The sequence below is a fragment of the Armigeres subalbatus genome, chromosome 1 (genome assembly GCF_024139115.2).
Source record: "Armigeres subalbatus isolate Guangzhou_Male chromosome 1, GZ_Asu_2, whole genome shotgun sequence".
NCBI lineage: Eukaryota > Metazoa > Arthropoda > Insecta > Diptera > Culicidae > Armigeres > Armigeres subalbatus.
In genome coordinates, this window is record NC_085139.1 from 152,468,216 (window position 1) to 152,491,788 (window position 23,573).

Genomic DNA, 23,573 nt, shown 5'->3' on the forward strand with positions numbered 1-23,573 from the left:
AGGTGGTTAAAGAATTCGTGTACTTGGGCTCACTGGTGACCTTCGATAACGATACCAACAGAGAAATTCAGAGACGCATCGTGGCAGGAAATCGTACGTACTTTGAACTCCGCAAGACGCGTCAATCGAATAGAGTTCACCGCCGTACCAAACTGACTATCTAAAAAACGGTCATTAGATCGGTAGTCTTCTTCGGACACGAGACCTGGACGATGCTCGTGGAAGAGCAACGCTCACTTGGAGTTTTCGGAAGGAAAGTGCTGCGTACCATCTATGGTGGGTTGCAGATGGCGGACGGTACGGGGAGGAGGCAAATGAACCACAAGTTGCATCAGCTGTTGAGAACCATCTAGCGTTCACACCGTGAAATTTGGAAGACTGCGGTGGGCCGTGTACGTAGCCACAATGTCTGACAGTAATCCGGTGAAAATGGTTCTTGACAACGATCCGACGGGAAAAAGAAGGCTAGGTACCCGGCAGAACGTGGAACGTTATAGACGGAAGCGAAGACAGCAGACCTGCCTTTTCAAGAGAAGAAACGCCGCCTGAAAGAAGCGGAGTGCGAGGAGATGGAACAGCTGTGCCGTTCTCAAGAAACACGCAAGTTCCATCAGAAGCTCAATGCACCCCGTAAAGGCTTCGTGTCGCGAGCCATTATGTGCAGGGATAAGGATGGGAGCATCTTGACGGACGAACTGTGGTGATCGAAAGGTGGAAGCAGCCCTACAAGAAAAATTTAAATGGCGCTGAGAAAGTGAAAGTCAAGGCAACGGAGGAGATATGACTACTTCGTGGTCTATGAATTCGTCTACCTTTGATCCTTGCTAACGGCTGATAAAAATGTTAGTCATGAAATACAACTATGGGCTTCAGAAGATGTTGACCATAAAGGATCACCCGAGGGTTCACCACCGTACCAAATGTGTCATGTACAAAACGCTGATAAGACCGGCTGTCCTCTACGGACATGAAACGAGGACAGCTCGAGGAAGACTCGCAAGTACTCGGAGTATTCGAGAGACGGGTGCTTAGGACCATCTTTGGCAGTGTGCAAAAAGACGGCGTGTGGCGACGAAGGATGAACCACGAGCTTGCTCAGCTCTATGGCGATCCCAGCATCCAGAAGGTAGCTAAAGCCGGAAGGGTACGATGGGCAGGACATATTGCAGAAATACCGGATAGCAACCCTGCAAAGATGGTGTTCGATACCGATCCGGCAGGTACGAGACGGCGTGGAGCGTGGCATTCTTAACAACCTGTTGCTCATACAGTCCGATCTACGAAAACCGTATCACTATGGTAAAAACATTATCATACAATAGTTCCATCAAGTTCCGGTTTGGGCCTCAAATATTTCGTCCACATATATCGTTAAAGAGCAACATGTTGTATTATATTTTGTCATACGATTAACTGATAATAAATATGTAATCATACTGTATGATAACTTATGGGAAATATTAATTTACTGATTTATTTCATATTCGAGAACATAAAAATTAGAGAAACTTCACTTAAATACAAACAATCAAAAAAATCTGTAGCATTCACATGAAAATCAGGTAACTATTATTTAACTATATGGTAAGCTCTACTGAAAATATCCAGTTAAAATTGCGTGAAATTCAGGTAACTTCCATATGTTACACTTAAGTCAAAAGTTTTCATCCGAGTCACGTAGATTTCACTTACTTTTTCAGGTAGATGTTATGTGAATAATTTTTGCAGTGGCGGGTTTGAGTGATGGCTGAGATCTCAGAGTGATAGGAACCCAAAAATGAGTTGATTTAAGGTTCCGTGTAAGGTGTCTCGGCTCGGCAATGTCACATGAAAAGGCCTGACGGTTGAAAGGGATGTGAGTCGTTACATTTAGCCGATTTAGCCGCTTTCAACATAAAATTAATCAATGAATCCAAACATTCGAATTTCATTTGCATTTAATGTGATAAACATTCCAAGCTTAGCATAGAACTAATAGTTTCTCATACAATCAGTGTTTTCAGCTACAGAAAACTATTATGACCTCCAGACGTACGCGTTTCAGCTTGTCTCTTGTTCGGCGATCAGGTAAGAGTATTCCCACAAAGTTTCTATTTCTGTAGCTTGATTTTTAATTTTGTATTCAGATTAATACGATAGCCTGATAAGATATTTAGTACAAAAACTTTTGGTCAGGCCAAGTAAAGTACAAACAAGGGTTGTAATTGTAATTTATTAACTATTTATACGTGGAGTTGTTAGTTACCTTTACATCAGGTCACGGAAGAAAGTTTGAACAATTCTATTTATCTAAATGTAATTATATTTGACAGTTGCTTCTTTGACCCGATAAAAAATATGTATATACTATCCTGGTTATCGTTAAAAAGAAATAAACAATTACAATTAAATACAATACTATGTTGTAATTGAAATTTATTAGTAATAACCAAGGAATGTAATTGTCGCTAATAACGTAAACTGCCATTCTACGCATAATTGTCCCATGTTACCTTTGTTGAAAAAATCTAAACTCGAGTCGAATTGTCCCACTAATTTCAGAATCGATTGAATCTTAAATAATTAATAAATATTTTTGGGATGTAATGAGCTTATGCAACGCTATTCCAGGACATAAAACGAATCACTACTTATTAAACGGTTTTCAGTCTCAATTATCATCAAACAACAACTTCAATTTTTCAGTGAGACAAATTAACTCGAGTTTGAGATTTTTCATCAAAGGTAACATCGGACAATTATGCGTAGAACGGCAGTAAACCTGGTAGTTATAAACTATTTTTCAGGTCAGTTTGCCAGTTTAAAGAACTTATAGGTTTACGTTTTATCAATAAATTAAATTAATATTTAGTATTTTAGTTGTCTAGCTGTAACTCTGGCTCACTTGCATTTACATAAAGATGTTAGAACCTTTCTATTTATGATTACCCATCACACCGTATCGTTGTCACATACGTTTTGACTGTGAAAGTGAATTGCGAAAGTTTAGTACTTAAATTAAAAACGAATTGGGCACCCAATGATAGGACTTTTTTAAGGGACAAGAGTTTTGAACAATTCAATTCAATTCACCTGACTTGCCATAAGCAGTACATTTTCAACTTTCTCTCTATTCGAGTGAGTTAAACAAAAGTGTGTAGACGTTCAATTCATGTTCAAGTCGAGCGAAATGGTCATTTCATGAGAGCAATTGAAACCTAACATAATAAATGAGCTATTGGAATATAATTTATGTGCAAATTTCTTTGATCTGGATTGTTTTGGCTTTATTTACGTGACTTTTAATTTTGTAAACTAGTTCTTCACTGCTCTTGCCCTGAAGAAAAGATTTTTCTACTGGATTATGTATCACTAAATAAATAAAATATAACAAAAATGAAATAACATGAATAATAACTATTGATCAATTCATGTTGGAATCTAAATGAAGCAAGTATAGATTGGGCAATTCTATGAATTGTACAATTCAGTTGAATTTATTTGACTCTCTACTTATTCAAGTACCTACTCTAAACTTGATAGCATTCAGTCTCGGAGCCTGGACGTCAAAATGCACATATCGCATTTTCACTTAATATAAGGAACTTAACTAATAGATATTGTAGTCTGAACAATGTTCAATGAACAGGCTATAACATTCTCTTAACATGTCTAACAACACTCAACTCAGTTCAATCAAAGGTAATTGCCTATTTCCGGGGATTAAACCACCCGACTTGGACGTTAATTTACAATGTTATGAAAACTCATATGTGAATATGTACGTTATGTGGAAGATATTGATTTGAAAAATGTATTGGAGGTAACCACTTTCCCTTCGATGGGACTCGAACCCATGACCCTACAGTACGCTAGACTGGTGCTTTAACCAACTAAGCTACGAAGGACCTCGGTCGGCCTTCGCAACCTAGCGGCTACTGAACGAGCTCGAGATTCCCAAATTGGACGCATAGTCAAATCACTCGCAATCCATTTATCAAGCCAATACTTCCACATGTGTATTTTACACGTCCACATTAGAGGAGCGTGAGTATTTAGAATGTCTGGCGGCTATACACATTCTTCATCAGCAACGGTACTGATCAAGTGAGGTTGTGTAAGCTATTTGCCAGTCGGTCGTCAAGCTCAGACCCGACCGCATTGCGTAGGCAAGAGCACGCAACTCAAGTTCAGTTCAATCAAAGGTAATTGCCTATTTCCGGGGATTAAACCACCCGACTTGGACGTTAATTTACAATGTTATGAAAACTCATATGTGAATATGTACGTTATGTGGAAGATATTGATTTGAAAATGTATTGGAGGTAACCACTTTCCCTTCGATGGGACTCGAACCCATGACCCTACAGTACGCTAGACTGGTGCTTTAACCAACTAAGCTACGAAGGACCTCGGTCGGCCTTCGCAACCTAGCGGCTACTGAACGAGCTCGAGATTCCCAAATTGGACGCATAGTCAAATCACTCGCAATCCATTTATCAAGCCAATACTTCCACATGTGTATTTTACACGTCCACATTAGAGGAGCGTGAGTATTTAGAATGTCTGGCGGCTATACCAGTCTAGGACCAGTCTAGCGTACTGTAGGGTCATGGGTTCGAGTCCCATCGAAGGGAAAGTGGTTACCTCCAATACATTTTTCAAATCAATATCTTCCACATAACGTACATATTCACATATGAGTTTTCATAACATTGTAAATTAACGTCCAAGTCGGGTGGTTTAATCCCCGGAAATAGGCAATTACCTTTGATTGAACTGAACTTGAGTTGCGTGCTCTTGCCTACGCAATGCGGTCGGGTCTGAGCTTGACGACCGACTGGCAAATAGCTTACACAACCTCACTTGATCAGTACCGTTGCTGATGAAGAATGTGTATAGCCGCCAGACATTCTAAATACTCACGCTCCTCTAATGTGGACGTAAAATACACATGTGGAAGTATTGGCTTGATAAATGGATTGCGAGTGATTTGACTATGCGTCCAATTTGGGAATCTCGAGCTCGTTCAGTAGCTGCTAGGTTGCGAAGGCCGACCGAGGTCCTTCGTAGCTTAGTTGGTTAAAGCACCAGTCTAGCGTACTGTAGGTCATGGGTTCGAGTCCCATCGAAGGGAAAGTGGTTACCTCCAATACATTTTTCAAATCAATATCTTCCACATAACGTACATATTCACATATGAGTTTTCATAACATTGTAAATTAACACTCAACTGTTTCATTAAAAAAAACTATTCCATGGGTTTTACAGAACAGAAGGGAACGATATTAATGTTTGTACATTGTTATTATACTAGTACTTATACATCAAGCGTATTATGTTTCTAATTACAGAGTCTCCGAAGTCTCCTATTTGCGAACGTTCTCGCTCGTCGAATATTGAGCTCAATACTAGCATAAGTGCTGGTTGCAGTACCCCTCTAAACACTCGCAAACGCCGCAGTTTAATTAAATGCGATTCACCGGTGTTCACTGACAATGAGCAATCCCCAATTCATATGTCACAAGAGGGCAATATAGTGACCGGTGTATCATGGGCTTGGAACAGTCCCAAAAGAGCTATCATAGCCGATCAAAGATTACGTGGAAAACCATTAACGAGTAGAAATATTGTTTCCAACAGGCATCCCGATTTCTATAAGAAGAAAACTCAGAAATCTATCAAAAAGCTCACCGGGTTTCATAAATTTGAATCAGAACTCAAACTTCTACAAGAAGCTGAGAATACTCCATATTGTTCTGCTGTAAAAAGTGTTCCACCTGAGACGCTTCCACAGTCTCCCGACAAGGACGATGTAGTTGTTGTGTTCCAGAACGCGAAGACCCCGTTAACGAATAAAACAGCTGCAGCAGCATCAGAATCATTTAATGATTCCGAACTGGATAATTTGTTATTGCAAGCAAGTCAGACTGTTGAAATACAGTCAACCCTCCCAATGGTCGCAGCAAAACAACCAACAATGAAGCCAGAAAAATATTCTAACAACAGGCGAAGTTTAGTCAAGAGCAAAACTACCGATAATTTTGATGGCAACAGCGATGATTCACTTGCGGACGGCGAGCTCGATTTATTGCTTGCGCAGATTGAACAACAGCCTAAACTGTTTGCTGAACCTGAAGGCGAATCCACCCAAAACGCGAACACAACTAACACGACAGATCAGCTGAACCCGAGAACGAAAGGATTATTGACACGGCACAAATCTATGCCAGAATCTCCCAGTCGAAAGCTTACGGACCCAGTGCAAACTAGCAGTAGAGGATGCAGACTGCAGTATCGGAAAATCGTAGCTTCTCCAAGTTCCACAACAGGATCAGTTGCGTCGAGTGGTACGTATCTTATTGTTAGCGCATAGGGAGTAAGTGCTAGTAATGGACCCCGTGCGTATAATGGACCCCCTGAACAAAAACCAAAAGTTAACGCTGGAATCAACGATTTCCTGCAAATTTCCATGCAATTGTTTTGGCTTGGGTTACTTAAATTAAGTAATATTAACTAATTTGTAAAAGTAAATACGTTAGAGGGTCCTTTACTAGCACCCAAGGTGGGAGGTGGGGGGGGGGGGTGTCCATAATAGATAACAGGAACATGTGGAAATATAAATCAAGTGGAGGGGACCATAATACGTTTGTAAACAAACTCTATTTATTATTTATTTATTCAGACTAAGGCCGAAGTGGCCTGTGCGGTATATAAGAGTCTTCTCCATTCGGCTCGGTCCATGGCTACACGCCGCCAACCACGCAGTCTGCGGATGGTCCGCAAGTCATCTTCCACCTGATCGATCCACCTTGCCCGCTGCGCACCTCGCCTTCTTGTGCCCGTCGGATCGTTGTCGAAAACCATTTTCACCGGGTTACTGTCCGACATTCTGGCTACGTGCCCGGCCCACCGCAGTCGTCCGATTTTCGCGGTGTGAACGATGGATGGTTCTCCCAACAGCTGATGCAACTCGTGGTTCATTCGCCTCCTCCACGTACCGTCCGCCATCTGCACCCTACCATAGATGGTACGCAGCACTTTCCTTTCGAAAACTCCAAGTGCGCGTTGGTCCTCCACGAGCATCGTCCAGGTCTCGTGTCCGTAGAGGACTACCGGTCTAATGAGCGTTTTGTAGATTGTCAGTTTGGTACGGCGGCGAACTCTTTTCGATCGGAGCGTCTTACGGAGTCCAAAGTACGTACGATTTCCAGCCACTATGCGCCTCCGAATTTCTCTGCTGGTGTCATTTTCGGCAGTCACCAGTGAGCCCAAGTACACAAATTCTTCTACCACCTCGATTTCGTCACCACCGATGCAAACTCGCGGTGGGTGGCTCACATTGTCTTCTCTTGAACCTCTTCCTATCATGTACTTCGTCTTCGACGTGTTGATGACTAGTCCGATCCGCTTAGCTTCCCTCTTCGGTCTGATGTAGGCTTCCTCTATCTTCTCAAAGTTACGTGCCATAATATCTATGTCGTCGGCGAAGCCAAATAGCTGGACGGACTTATAGAAAATTGTACCACTCGTGTTAATCCCTGCTCTTCGTATAACCCCTTCCAAAGCGATGTTGAATAGCAGACACGAAAGACCATCACCTTGCCGTAACCCTCTGCGGGTTTCGAAGGGGCTCGAGAGCGCCCCTGAAACTCGAACTACGCACATCACCCGATCCATCGTCGCTTTGATCAACCGTGTCAGTTTATCCGGAAAACCGTGTTCGTGCATTAGCTGCCATAGCTGGTCCCGATCGATTGTATCATATGCGGCTTTGAAGTCGATGAATAGATGATGTGTGGGCACGTTGTATTCGCGGCATTTCTGCAGTACTTGGCGAATGGCGAACACCTGGTCCGTGGTGGAGCGTTCGCCCATAAAACCCGCCTGGTACTGCCCCACGAACTCCCTTGCAGTTGGTGCTAGTCGACGGCATAAAATTTGGGAGAGTACCTTGTAGGTGGCGTTCAGCAATGTGATTGCACGGTAGTTGCTACAATCCAGCTTATCGCCCTTTTTGTAGATGGGACACACGACACCTTCCATCCACTCCTGCGGCAAAACTTCCTCCTCCCAAATCTTGGTAATGACCCAGTGCAGCGCTCTAGCCAGTGCCTCACCACCATGTTTAAATAGCTCTCCTGGTAGTTGGTCAACCCCAGGGGCTTTGTTGTTCTTCAGCCGGCCAATCTCCTCCTGGATTTCTTGGAGATCCGGAGCCGGTAGAATTATGTCCTGCGCGCGTTCCCCCAGGTCCATCACCATACCGCCATCTTCGTCTGCCACATCGCCATTCAGGTGCTCTTCGTAGTGCTGCCGCCACCTTTGGATCACCTCACGCTCGTTCGTAAGAAGGTTCCCGTTTATGTCCTTACACATATCAGGCTGTGGCACGTGGCCCTTACGTGGACGGTTCAACTTCTCATAGAATTTTCGTGTGTTATTAGCGCGGTACAGTTGCTCCGTCTCTTCACGGTCTCGATCTTCCTGCTGACGCTTTTTCCTCCGGAAAATCGAGTTTTGTCTGTTCCGCGCCTGTTTATATCGTGCTTCGTTCGCCTTCGTGCGGTGTTGCAGCAATCTCGCCCATGCTGCATTCTTCTCTTCTACTAACTGCTCACATTCGCCGTCATACCAGTCGTTTCTCTGATCCGGTGGCACCGTGCCAAGTGCAGCGGTTGCGGTGCTACCAATGGCGGATCGAATCTCTCCAGCCATCTTCAAGAGACGCTGCGCCTAGCTGCTCTTCCGTTGGGAGTGCCACTTCCAGCTGTTGCGCGTATTCTTGGGCTAGTCTACTGTCTTGTAGCCGCCCAATATTAAGCCGCGGCGTCCGACTTCGACGCGTGTTGTTCACCGTCGAGAGTTTTGAGCGCAGGCATACTGCAACGAGGTAGTGGTCGGATTCAATATTCGCACTGCGGTAAGTGCGAACGTTCGTTATGTTGGAGAAGAATTTACCGTCGATTAGAACGTGGTCGATTTGGTTTTCCGTTTCTTGGTTAGGTGATCTCTATGTGGCCTTGTGGATATTTTTGCGGGGAAAGAAGGTGCTTCGGACTACCATTCCGCAGGAGGCTGCGAAGTTTATGCATCGTTGGCCGTTGTCATTCGATACGATGAGCAGACTATCCGGTCCGATGACCGGTCTATACATTTCCTCCCTTCCTACCTGCGCGTTCATGTCACCGATGACGATTTTGACGTCCCGCAGTGGGCATCCATCGTATGTCTGCTCCAGATGTGCGTAGAACGCTTCTTTCTCGTCGTCGGGTCTCCCTTCGTGTGGGCAGTGCAGGTTGATGATGCTATAGTTGAAGAAACGGCCTTTAATCCTCAGCTTGCACATCCTTGTGTTGATTGGCTGCCACCCAATCACGCGTTGGCGCATCTTACCCAGCACTATGAAGCCGGTTCCCAGCTCGTTGGTGGTACCACAGCTTTGGTAGAAGGTAGCCGCCCGATGTCCGCTTTTCCACACTTTCTGTCCTGTCCAGCAAATCTCCTGCAGCGCCACGACGTCGAAGTTGCGGGGATGTAATTCATCGTAGATCATCCTGTCGCAACCTGCGAAACCTAGCAACTTGCAGTTCCATGTTCCAAGCTTCCAATCGTGATCCTTTATTCGTCGCCTAGGTCTTTGCCGATTATATCGAGTCGCATTATCTCTTATATGATTGTACGACAATTCCCCGAATAACAATTCCCCGAATGCAATTTCCCATAATGCAATTTCCCCGAATAACAATTCCCCGAATGTAACAATTCCCCGAATGTAACATTTCCCCGAATGTAACAACTCCCCGAATGTAACATTTTCCCGAATACATCTCCCTTCTTTTTGAGTGCCGCACGAGGCGATGGGTATTAACCTTCTGTCTGTGCTCAAAAAAACTTACGTTGTCTGTGCTCTGGGGTCAAATTGACCCCAAATTGAAATTGCTATAACTTTTTTAATGTTTGGCCAATTTTTGATTTATGGGGCTGTTTCGAAAGATAATTTAATCATCTTTCAGATTGACTATTGGTGGGCGGGTACATCACGGGGAGGGGTTTTAGCGAACAAGGGTATAAAACCAGTGATTTTTCATGATTATTTTACTTATATCCAAAAATCCTTTCCATTTTGAACTGCACCTTTTTTAAAAAGGTTATGCAGGAAGGCATGCGCTCTGGCATGAGGCGTTGATAAGTTTAGAACTCGGCCGCCAGGTGGTGGTATATTTGAATTCATTATTTTGGACTACTTAAGATATTCCGATATATAGAATTCTCCTCAGTGTAAATATTCTTATCGCACAAATTCAAAAATTGGAAGACGTACTCATTATATTAAGCACCGTTTTGTAGTGCTAGACATCCTGAACAATGTTGCCGAATACAACTTGAGTGTAGGTACGAGGGATCTCAAGCTAAAGCAATATTTCATATATGCAAGAATATTGCAAGTAAGCTAGCGCCGCCTATTTGTAAATTTCCTAATTATTTACTCCGTCACATGACAGTCCATTCCACCAGACGAACTTTATTAAAGACGTCATCGTTACAAATTGCAAATTTGTGCGATAAGAATATTTACAATGAGGAAAATTCCATATATCGGAATTACTTGAGTAGTATAAATTAATGAATTCAAATATACCGCCACCTAGCGAACAAGCTTTAAACTAATCAATGCCTCATATCAAAGCACAAGCCTTCCTGCATAACCTTTTTGAAAAGGTGCAGTTCAAAATGGGTAGGATTTTCAGATATAAGTAAAATGAGCATGAAAAATCCCTGTTTTTGTACCCTTTTTACGAAAACCCCTCCCCGCGATGTACCCACTTACCTATAGTCAATCTTTGGTAACGACCCGAAAGATGATTAAATTATCTTTCGAAACAGCCCCAAAAATCTAAAATTGGCCAAGTATTAAAAAAGTTATAGCAATTTCAATTTGGGGTCAATTTGACCCCAGAGCACAGACAACGTAAGTTTTTTGAAAAAAGTACACTGTAGCGCATATTTTCAAGATTTTTGAAGTGAATTTGCACCTAGGAGACAGATCTCGGTGAGTTTTACCAAACTACCAAAAATTAAGAGAATCGGTTGAAAATTAAAAAAATGGCAGCCACTCAAAGTGGCCTGGGGTCATATTGACCCCAGAGCACAGACAAAAGGTTAAGTAAGCCATGCGAGCAAAGAGGTATGATTGCCGATCCGGAGGTTGCGAGTTCGATTCTCGGTGCGGCCTAAGATGCTTCAGGGTGGGAAGCATTTTCGGCTCCTTGTGCACAGTATATACATTGGACTTGCTACACAAGACATTCATGCAACTGTCAGGTACCGGAAAGCTTTCGATAACTGTGGAAATAATAGAAGAACACTAAGTTGAAAAACAGCCCAAGTTTCAGATAGAATGTAAAGCCATTGAAGATGAAGACAATGCCCTGAAAGATGGCAATCCTTTCTTTGAATTAATGCATTTGATCTGTATAAGACTAAGTGAGGAGACATTGCTTTCTTTAAATCAATAAGTTTGCTTGGTATGATGAATGCATCTGTCCGGTTTAAAGCCAAGGGAATGTCTTCTTAAAATGAACGCGTCTGTCCGGTATAAGATGACGGTGGGAGATAATTCCTTCTTGAGATGATGGCATCGCCCTGTATTAAGGGAAAGAAAGTGATAATGTCTTCCTCAAATGAACACATTTGCCCGGTATAAGGCAAAAAAGTTAGATAGCCCCTTCTTTAAATGATCGCGTATGTCCGGTGTAATGAGAATGGAGGAGATAATACCTTCTTTAAATTAAGGCCTCTCGAGACAGAAATTCTGTCCGCAATAAATCAAAAAGAGGAGATAATTCGTTTACTAAGCAAGTAGCACGCTTGCCAGGTATAATAAATGATTGATATGAAGCAATTATATGTTTTAAAACTGCTTTTATATTAGCCCGCCTAATGCTATATTGAGAAAATGAGTTCGGCAAAATGTTTTTCGGTGAAATATAATACATTCAATACATTTTGCGTAATAAGGGATCTTATATATATTTTTCCTTATTCTGGCCAATTTCGCCTGCATCAAAATAAGAGATCAGATTAGTCCTTATTATCATTCTCAATTCATTCATCTTTGCATTATTTCGAGCTAACGCCTATTTTTAAAGGACCATATCTACCATTTTTTTTATTTTGTAAAAATGCCTTCTTTTAAAGAATGCATCACATCCCCCATTATCATATTCAGGGAAGATACATGTTATTAAAGAACGAATAATAACATTCATTATCTGGTGAAACCCCTCTGAAGAAGGTACGCATTTACCATTGCATTATTCCGAGCAGATGCATTCTTTTTAAAGAAGGAATCACATTCAACATTGCCTCTTTCCGGGTAAATGCATTACTTTTGTTTACAAGGATTCACATCCACTATTGCCTTATATATTTGAAGAAGGTATATACATGACAGGAGTTTGATTCCGAAGATAGAAACACTGTACTCTGATATCTTTATAATTCAACAACACATCTTGGAGGATCAAGAACTACAATTACTACCTAAGGCTATTCAGCTGATAATCTCCAAAAAGACACTCTTGAACGTATCTTTGAACGCTGCTTTTTTCGGACGCATACAGTCGATTGCGAGATGTGTTTGTCATTTTCGGGGAATTGTTCCATTCGGGGAAATGTTACATTCGGGGAATTGTTACATTCGGGGAAATTGCATTCGGGGAATTGTTACATTCGGGGAAATTACATTCGGGGAAATTGCATTCGGGGAATTGGTTTTCGGGGAATTGTCGTACAATCCTCTTATATTGTTCGTAATTATTGGTTTTCCAGGCGGCTTATTGGGCCTGCGCAAACCTCCTGTCTCGCCGGAGGGCCGTCGTGTCAGGGCTGTTTAGCGTCCCACCTAACACCAGGACTTGGGCTTGTGCGCTTTGAGCGGCACACGGTCGCTTTGGCGGAGCCTGCTTGCGGATACATGCAGCTTTTTATAGAGGTTTAACAGGGCCCACTGTCAAACCCCACCACATCCTAGGCAGGCGCCACAACTCGTAGATGGCCTGGGGAGGGATCGTCAAGCCCTTGGACATAGTCCCTGCTGCCCCCGTATATACTTTCATATGATATATAAATTAAACAAATTGGAAATAGTAAATTTTTCGATAAATGGCCACCCTTTTGTTGAAATACCAATCGATTCACTCGAGTAGAACACTTGATAAACAATAACAACTCTCGTGAGGCCATCACGATTGTTTTGTAAACAATTCTCTTTTCACCCGTTCCCTTAATATACATGTAATAGTCAACTGTGGTAGGATGTATTTTATATGACATTTGTAGAGTTTCAATTTCGAATTATCCAAATGGCTGCACGGGCAGTGCAGCCAGTTCAGCTGAAAAACAACTTGTTTAATAAATAATATTTTATGTTTCACAACCATAACATGTAAAATATTAGCCAATACGGACGATGAAATTCAATATAGTTATCAGTTCTCAAACCTATTCCGTGTGTTTTTATCACAACGAAGGGAAACTTCAACAGGTTATAGGCCCAGCGGATAGCTGTAAAACCCAGACGAGCTCTAGATTCAGAGAGGATGGACCCGGAAGCGAGCGGTAGAGGAATCGGCGGCGGCAGTGGACTCAGCGGCAGCAGTGGAATCGCTAGCGGCAGCGGCAACAGCGGAGGTGGTAGCTCTGGTGGTCAACCGAGCGATCGAACCGGCAGGGTCACTGTCGAGAGATCGTACACGGCGGTAGGATTTTTCCGTGGCGATCGAACACACATCTTCGATGGCAACGAGAAAAATTTCCCGGCGTGGAAATGGCGCATGGAGCACCATCTGGTTAAGATGAAGCTCATCCATTGCCTCCGACGAACGCCGGACGAAGAGATGTATGCCGTTCCAGTTGCTGGTGCAACGCCGGAGGAAGAAAGAGAGCGTTTGGAGAAATATAGGAAGAGATTAGAGGAAGACACCGACGCTATTGACGAATTAGTCATGGCAATCAGCAATGATGTATTGAATAAAATAGTAGGGGCTACCTACGCGAAAGATGCGATGGACATACTCATCCGAACGTATGAAAAGACAGGCACGGGTGCTCTCATGAGTATGCGTCAGCGGTTATGCATGCTCCAAATGAAGCGCTTCGAAAGCTTAGAAAGACTGTTCGATGAGTATGATCTAATCATACGCGAGTTAGATCGCATGAACGCTAACCTAACAAGCTCCGAAAAAGTTCACGCTTTGCTGATGGCTGTACCGGAAAAATACAGCCATGTAAAAGGCGCTCTGGCTGTTCTTTCGAACGAGGAGCTGTGTCGTAAGCCGATTTACGACATCAAGCGAATGCTGCTGGATGCCGAACTCGCTTCGGTCCACATCGGAGGTCGTCCGGATGGATCCAGTATTGCCTTGGTTAATAAATCAGGGAAGAAGAGCGCGGTTAAGTGCTTCGGATGCGGTGAAGCGGGGCACTATAAAAATCGCTGTCCGAAAACGAAGAAGCAGACGAAGAAGAAGCATGGAGCGTACGCGCTGTTTGCTGGAAGAAAGATGACGGCGCAGAAGAAGAAGAAGGTTCGCTTCATTGTAGACTCTGGGGCAACCGAGCACATGGTCACCGACGAGTCACTTTTGGAGGACGTCAAGGTGCTGGACAAGCCCGTTGCAATTTCGACAGCAAAATCCGGTCAGGTACTTCGGGCTACGAAGAGTGGGAAAATGAAATTGAAATCGGTCATTGGATTAAATAAAATGACACCCATTACACTGTACAATGTTTTGTTTATTCCTGGTCTGGATTCGAATCTTCTTTCGGTAACAAAGGCAACTGAAATGGGGAAGAAAGTCGTTTTTGTAAACGACAGTGTTCTTTTCATTAGCTTTGGTGAGGTTACTGCTAAAGGGAGAGTGGTTGATGGACTCTTTTGTATGGAATTTCTCCACGATTCGATTGTCGACCCATCAGCGTTGGTTGGTGCAAACCACGTAAGTAAGGAAAAGCTCCATAGGCGTATGGGGCATTTGAGTTTTTCTGGGATAGAAAAACTGATAAAGCATAACATGGTTGAGGGAATCAATCAATGTTCATCTACAGCAAAAAGTCCAGAGGTATGTGAGAGTTGTTTGGCAGGGAAACAAAGCAGCAAGCGATTCGAGCATCAGGAGCTTCCAAGATCCAACAGGCCGCTTGAAATCATACATTCAGATATATGCGGTCCTATGGAAGCGAAGACGTATAATGGCTATCGGTATTTCGTTACGTTTACCGATGATTATACACATTTTACTATTGCTTATTTAATAGCACGGAAAAGCGATGTCTTTGAGAAATTTCAAGAGTATATAGTCTTGGTAGAAGGACATTTCAGTCGAAGTATCTCCAAGATCAGGTGTGACAATGGCGGTGAATACATTGGAAATGAATTCCAAGGTTTTTGTAGAGCTAACGGAATTCAAATGTTATTCACAATACCCTACACTCCTCAACAAAACGGAGTAAGCGAGAGATTAAACCGGACTTTGATGGAAAAGTTCGTGCGATGATACACGAAAGCGGAATGCCAAAGGAAATGTGGGGAAGCTCTACATTGTGCTGTTTATGTCACAAACAGATGCCCAACGAATGGACTTGTGGAAAACAAGACTCCATATGAAATGTTTTTCAATAAACGACCAGATGTGAGTAATCTGAGAGTTTTTGGGGGAACAGCTTATGCCCAAATTCCTAAGGAAAAACGGCTGAAATTAGATTCCAAGACTAAATGTCTTACTTTTGTGGGTTACGCAAATAATGGATACAGGCTGTGGAATAATAAATCTCGAATAATTGAATCATCACGAAGTGTAATATTTGATGAAGAGAAACTATTTAAAAATCATTCAGACAATCTTGGAGATGAGAAAGATGAAAGTTCCCCTGAAGAAAATATCACAATTGAGTATATTCCTATTTCACATGCAGAAGTAATGAAACAGTCTGAAGCAAATAGAGAAAGTGAAGGAAAGATCTCTAGACAGACGAGTGTTAATGATGAAAATACACTAACAGAAATATCACTAGAAAGTGATTATGAAAGTACTTTCGAAGATCAGTATTCAGAAGATGAATCTGATACGCAAGGAGTACGAAGAAGTAATCGAGAAAGAAAATTACCGGTTAGGTACACTGATTATAAAATGGCCAAAATTGCATCATCGCTTTCGGAGGTTGATCCGATTCCTCAAAACATTGAAGAATTGAAAAAGCGAGACGATTGGGAACAGTGGAAAGCTGCAATCGACAGTGAAATGCAATCTTTGGAAGTAAATCAAACTTGGAGAATGGCAGAAAAAAACATCACCAAGAAGCCAATTCAGTCGAAATGGATTTTTAATATTAAGGAGGACGGGCGATATAAGGCACGGCTAGTGGCCAAAGGCTGTTCGCAACGTCCCGGGTTCGATTATGGCGAAACATTTTCTCCAGTCGCAAAGATGGAGAGTGTTCGAACAATTTTATCCATGGCTAATGAGATGAAATTACAAATCCATCAAATGGATGTTAAGACGGCGTTTCTTAACGGAAACTTGGAAGAGGTTATCTACATGCAGTTACCGAAGGACGACGTCGGTAAAAATCAAACTGTTCTTTTGCAGAAAAGTCTGTATGGATTAAAGCAGGCTAGTAGAAGTTGGAACCAACGGTTTGATATAGCAATCAAAAATCTGGGATTTGAACAGTTAAAAAGTGATACTTGTGTCTACAAAAATAAAGAAAAAGGATTGATCCTTATTTTGTATGTAGATGATCTTTTAATTGTCGGAGCAAATCTTGACAGAATAAATTGGATTAAATCTGAGCTTGGAAAGTTATTCCACATGAAGGATTTATCCGAAGTAAGACATTTCCTGGGAATGGAAATAATACGAGATTTAAATAATCAAGAGATTTTTATCTCAAACTGGCTACACTGAAAAGGTCTTGAGGCGATTTAGGATGTTTGATTGTAAACCAGTAGGAACACCGCTGGATGCGAATGTCAAATGGACAAAGAGTGATGGAAATGAGACACGACACCCATACAAGGAACTATTGGGTTGTTTACAATATTTAGCAATAACAACCAGGCCTGATATTTGTGCTGCGGTAAGCGCATTGAGTAAATATCAGAGCCATCCGTCAGACATCCACTGGACCGGACTAAAACGAATACTACGGTATTTGCGTGGAACAATGGACACATGCATAGTGTATCAACAACATAAGGTCCAAAGTGTGTTGATAGGATATGCAGATGCAGATTTCGCAAATGATGAGGATAATCGCAAATCTGTATCTGGATATGCTTTCCAGGTTTATGGAAATCTTGTCGCATGGGCGACGAAGAAACAACAAACAGTCAGTTTGTCCTCTTCTGAGGCAGAGTTAATAGCATTATCATATGCTGTTAAGGAAGGTTTGTGGTTAACACACCTTTTGGAAGAATTGGATGTGGCCAACATTCCATTAATTATCATGGAAGATAACATCCCTTGTATAAAGTATGCGGAGCAACCCAGGAGTCACCAAAGGATGAAACACTTGGACGTCAAGTACATGTTCATCCGCGATTTGATCAAGAAGGTCAGTTAAAACTGAAGTTCCTTTCTTCTGAAGAACAACCTGCAGATGCCTTCACTAAAGGACTACCCAGGACACAACACAGATATTTATTTGAACGGCTGAACGTTCGAATTGAGGGGAAGTGTTGAAATACCAATCGATTCACTCGAGTAGAACACTTGATAAACAATAACAACTCTCGTGAGGCCATCACGATTGTTTTGTAAACAATTCTCTTTTCACCCGTTCCCTTAATATACATGTAATAGTCAACTGTGGTAGGATGTATTTTATATGACATTTGTAGAGTTTCAATTTCGAATTATCCAAATGGCTGCACGGGCAGTGCAGCCAGTTCAGCTGAAAAACAACTTGTTTAATAAATAATATTTTATGTTTCACAACCATAACATGTAAAATATTAGCCAATACGGACGATGAAATTCAATATAGTTATCAGTTCTCAAACCTATTCCGTGTGTTTTTATCACAACGAAGGGAAATTTCAACACCTTTCCCCATAGTGCACTGGTCCACTGGGTGTTGTGTAAATGTTCTGTCCGTTCCCGGATAAAAAATATCATTAAAATATCATAAATTTTATTGTTACAACACCATTTAAAACATAATTTTTACCATTGAATATACTGGAATTTTGACAATAAAATCACATGAGAAATAATGGTTTGCCACGATAAAATGAATGGTAAATGGGACTTTTACAATTAAAAAGGGGGGTTGTTATGTATCTTTACAATAAAAAAATCGAAAATTTTCCATACAAAATTCGGAGCAAAACAATTGATTTTACGGTTCTTCAATGGGATGATTTCGAGCGACAAAACAATAGAAAACATTGTGTTTTAAATGTTTTCAATTACTGTTTCTATTGTTTTACAATAGGAATACAACAGGATTTAGAATACATTATACTCCAATATTACAATAAAAATACAATACAATTAATTGTTTTACATATCATTTCATTTTCCTCCGGATGTTTAACATATCCTTAGACGAATCCAGCGCACTACTTCCAAAGTTAAGTGGGTTGCCTGTATCTGGAGAAAAATCCAACATCGGTTTAAAAAGTGTACTAACTTTGTTCCGAATAGATATAAACCTGTGAAAAATGTAAATTATAGAAGAATGTCAGTTTTATTAGAAAAACCCAGATTAATCAACCTAGCGGTGATGACGCCTTTCTCGCGTAAAAAGGTAATAAATGTAGCCTTTACGCTTACACCTCGATGATGTACAAGAAAGGCAAAACAGTTACACCGTCTAATGTTATGATAGAAAATTTACACTAGTAAACGACAGATGGCGCTGCCAAAAGTTTCTCGAATTTCCTATGTTCGAATTTTGACTTTCGGACAATTTCATGGTACTATGAAACTGAACGAAGAGCATACTTACGCCTAAATGCGTGCAACACGAGCATCTTTATAGTACGATGAAACTCTTAATGGGAGCAAGCCACGGATAAACTTCATAAATATTCATAAATGCAAGGCATTTTTTCATAAATGCAAGGCATTTTTCATAACACATTATTGTTCTATGTGACTATGTCTCATCATTATTTTAATATTATCTATTTTTTGCAATTTGCAATTATTATGAAATTCAATAGTGATCAACAGCGTTTTAGTCTCTGTCGGATGCAACTTGTTGCAAGAAAATCGGTTAAGAGTTTCTATGTGAAAATTTGGCTAATGTTTTTTATGGCATTTTGTGCACACACACGCACACACATACACACACACACGCACACACGGACAGACAGACATTTGTTCAGCTCATCGAGCTGAGTCGAATGGTATATAACACTATGGGTCTCCGGGACTTCTATCAAAAGTTCGAATTCGGAGTGAAATGATAGCCTTTCGGTACAACTTTGTTGTACGAGAAAGGCAAAAATACGTCGAGAAGAAAATAAAAAATTACCTGCATCAGTTCTTATTATATCCCGTTGGTGAGATTGGCCAATGGTAGCCACTGAACGATCTTCAATCAGTGACCAGCAAGCAGCAGTATTTTATTTATCATAAGCTTCATTTCTGTAAAGGAACAAGGATACATGTTACCAGGCATGTCATCAGGTACTATGATGAAAAATTTTTCATTTATTTTTTGTTCGGGATGAACCACTGCGTTCATTATGTACATTGAACTTTTGCAGTATAAGATTACGATTACCGGTGGTGAGTATAGGCCGTTTGTCAGCGCAGTATCATTACTTGACACTTTACCGGTCGCTACTAAACGCGCTGCTAAAACAGTAGCGCAGCTGACAGGTGACCAAATTGACCAAATAACAGCGCTACTACAGTCGCGATTCGCTTGTTGGGCCACGACCTCGGCCCAACTAACGAATTCGGTTTTTTAGTTGGGTCAACTGACAGCCATTTGAACACGTGTATTTCGACTTGAACATCACAAATGATGTTCAGTGACGCCCAATCCCGTTTTCCGTGTTTACATTGAATTTTGACGTTCGAATGCTTTTTAGTTGGGCCATGGCCCAACCAGCGGAGGCCCAACTAAAAAGTGACCCAAGTATTAAGATCCCAACCAGCGAATCCCGACTGTATTTGATGAACTATCAAACGTCGAACGTTACCGATACGGAATGCAGCCACCGAAATGATAACCGAAAATACCGAAAATAGTGACCGATGCGAAAAAGAGTGACTAATCTAAAATGACAGTACAGTGAGAGTGATCAAAATACTCGCGCCCAGTAATGATGCTCTAATACTAAAGACACACTGGTGGTACAAGGACCGTGGTATACCACGGTTATATACCCTAGTACATATTGTACCATGGTTTTCCACGTTGTACCAGCATGGTACAAGGCGACACACCTGTGGTACAACTTGTACCATGGTACGAATACCATCAGTGTGTCATTAGTATAACGCGCTTCAACACTTTAGATATTCACCACGGTACAGAAGCCATAGTGATCTACCGCTTTCCCAGCAGCAGAAACTGCAATGAAAAAAACACTTTCTGCACCATACAGTTTCATTATTTTCATTATTTTCATCTCTTCACTAATTATAAACAAAACTGTACACGGTCAAATGAATCCAGCCATTCTCCGAGTAAATTATAAGCAAAAGTTTTTGTTCATTTTTTTGAAATCAAATTTTTATTGCAAAACATTTTTAGACCTGCAACAAGACCTGCAATATGAAAATACTTGAGAACCGGTATAACATTTTTATTCATTTAACAAACAAAGCTATTGTAATTTTATTGTTTTCAATTGTTATTTAATCAATATAATAAATTCATGAAATATTTCAAAATTATATTAATTCAATAACATTAGACGGATTTCCAGATCATCCAAACAAAAGATATTTTAGTTACTAGATAAAGATTGTCGCTGTCGTCGCTGTCCGGAACATCTTTTGCTGGCGAGGATAGGGGAGCTAAATGTTAAAGAAGAAAAATCCATACGATTTGACAGGTATGTACCACACATGTTTCGGACAGCAGAACAAAGGGAACAGAAGCGACAATCTTCAACTAAAATATCTTTTATCCAAACCGATTTACTTTTAAAAATTGTTTAGTTTTTGGATGAGCAATACTAAACATAAGCGAACAATAAAAATATAATAGAATATATCGGAAACATTCAAATATATGTATTGTGATTTTAATGTACGTACAATAAAGATCTTTTACAACCGTGAACATTTTACAATAAGCATACAATAGTTTGTATTGTTTGCCACACAATCTATTGTATTTCAATGGGTTATGTCATACAAGTTACTGTGAATTTTTATCCGGGTTGTCTCATGCTAGATGTTAAGTGTTCAATTGTCGAATAAGTTCGTCGAAAGTCTTCAAATCAAGACAAAATTTTCAAAACGACTTATCTGCTTTTGTAAACAAAGATTGAAACGACGATTTGACGAATCTGATAGCTCTCCCACGCAAACCAACACCATCATAAGGTAGCGGCATCCTTTACCTACCTATTGATGGTGTTGGTTTGCGTGGGAGAGTTATCAGATTCGTCAAATCGTCGTTTCAATCTTTGTTTACAAAAGCAGATAAGTCGTTTTGAAAATTTTGTCTTGAAATGTTCTCTAACGGATGAACCTCTTAGCATCTTCAACTTTGCAAGCTGCTTCCGAACGAGCGTTTGAGACGAAATAATGGCATAAACGTTTTCCAATGTGGTCCAAATTTGTTTAGCGGTATTTTTTTCTCGGATGAGGTCCAGCATGTCATCGTGAATGAATGAAATGATAAGATTCGCTGCTTTACAGTCCTGTTCGTTAAACTTTGCTAGTTCCTCTGGCGCTGTCTGGGCTTCTTTTTGCGTGACTTCCAACAGACTAACGGACTTCAGATATTTTTCTACCCGGAACTTCCAATGCTCGTAGCCGGTACCCTTGAACTGGGGAGTGCCGAGGCAACTTCCTTACGTGCGTCGCGCATAACCTTTTAATGATTGATACTAACGCAGAGTCAAACAACTTGATTAATATTTATTGGACCGTATTGGTTGAGGGTTTAAATGCGAATGACAAAAATAATTTTAATTTATTTTTAATTTAAATTTTAATAATTATTGACACTCCTTCTTTATTCGTTAATTATTAACGAATAGAGAAGGAGTGTCAATAACTCATTGGTTGCTACGCTTGTATACTCGATTACTGTGATTTCTAACAATAGAAGGTTGTAACGGTGCCATGGATTATATCAACAGCTACAATGAAAAAAAACTTAAACGCACCACATAAGTGATTTAATCCAACATGGGTAAGGGGCCTTTCACAAATTACGTAACGCTGAAGGGGGAGGGAGGAGGTCTAGCCGAGCGTTATGATCCATACAAAAAAATAAATCTTTCGTACAAAAAGTGTTACGAGGGAGAGGGTGGGGGTCCAAAATCACCAAATTTAGCGTTACGTAATTTTAGAAAGAACCCTAATAGTTTACAATGTTGTGAAAACACATATGTGAATATCTACATTATAGTGCTGTCCAATGAGCAGCTCGAAGTAGCTCGAAGTTGTTCCCGTCCTGCTTGTTATTTTTTTGTCAACAAATGGGCATGAGCAGGACAGGGAGAAACTTCGAGCTACTTCAAGCTCTCATTGGACAGCACTATTGATTTGAAAAATGCTCCAATACATTTTCCCTACGATGGGACTCGAACCCACGACCCTCAGTACTGCCTGCAACAGCTGTTTCGAGAACCATCCATTGTTCACAACGCGAAAATTGACAGATTGCGGTATTGCGTATCCAGAATGTCGAGCAATGGTCGGGTGAAAATGGTTCTCGACAACGATCAAGTGATAATGCGAATAAGATTACAAAAATAAAAAGAAATAATGATAGTTTTTCTCTAATTCTACTCCTCTTCTGTTAAGCAAGGGGTTTGCACCATCTCTAGGTATAATGTCAAATCAATCACTTTCATATATCCTTTTCTATGTTTGTTCACAGATAATAGTACGGCTCCATCCAGCACAAACTTGCAGCCTGTACGAGTTTGTTCCAAGGAAGAAATCGAGCACAAACGTCAGGAGGCGCTAAAGCGCCAAGCTTGCCGTTTGAAGCGGCTCATGCAAGGCAATCATTCACAGAACGATGCTCAGCTCTTCCAGTCAAAAAATCATTAGCATTTTGTTTTTAAGAATTCGTTTATTACTGTTGAAATTGGTTACTTTTAAAAGCTGCATTGGATCCATCTAAAATCAATACAAAAGAAATTAAATGAAAATATAAAAATATGATTGTTTAAAATTATTTACACAATTTCAGTTAAACCCAGCTAAAATATCTTTGCAGGCATATAAGGTACTGTAGCATGAAACCAGCACGGGAGTAGCTAGAAATAAAAGACCCAGATAAATCCACCCAACGGTCATGATGCCTTTCTCGATACGATCATTTGATTGTGTGATACAAAAAAATTGCCTATTTAACGGCAAATTTTGGATGGTTTG

The 23,573-nt window shown here is 40.9% G+C and overlaps 1 protein-coding gene and 1 long non-coding RNA gene across 2 annotated transcripts; one reads left to right on the forward strand and one right to left on the reverse strand.

Annotated features, from left to right (window-relative positions):
* Nucleotides 1–1,837: 1,837 nt before the first annotated feature.
* Nucleotides 1,838–23,357, forward strand: LOC134205297 (uncharacterized). Its single transcript, XM_062680435.1, has 3 exons — nucleotides 1,838–2,067; nucleotides 5,334–6,329; nucleotides 23,071–23,357. Exons 1-3 carry the CDS (start codon nucleotides 2,019–2,021, stop codon nucleotides 23,244–23,246), a joined length of 1,221 nt encoding a protein of 406 aa, XP_062536419.1. The 5' UTR covers nucleotides 1,838–2,018; the 3' UTR covers nucleotides 23,247–23,357.
* LOC134205298 (uncharacterized) lies at nucleotides 18,268–20,623 on the reverse strand. The gene is made up of 3 exons (XR_009978112.1): nucleotides 20,531–20,623; nucleotides 19,528–19,640; nucleotides 18,268–18,700 (listed from the first exon to the last, which is right to left on the reverse strand). It is a non-coding gene; the product is annotated as an uncharacterized LOC134205298 (long non-coding RNA).
* Nucleotides 23,358–23,573: the final 216 nt, after the last annotated feature.

Excerpts from the sequence above, each read along its gene's own strand:
- LOC134205297 (XM_062680435.1), top strand. The coding sequence starts at position 2,019 with ATGACCTCCAGACGTACGCGTTTCAGCTTGTCTCTTGTTCGGCGATCA. Across the intron at positions 2,068-5,333 it reads GTCTCTTGTTCGGCGATCAG|AGTCTCCGAAGTCTCCTATT; the intron begins GTAAGAGTATTC and ends TTCTAATTACAG. Across the intron at positions 6,330-23,070 it reads AGGATCAGTTGCGTCGAGTG|ATAATAGTACGGCTCCATCC; the intron begins GTACGTATCTTA and ends GTTTGTTCACAG.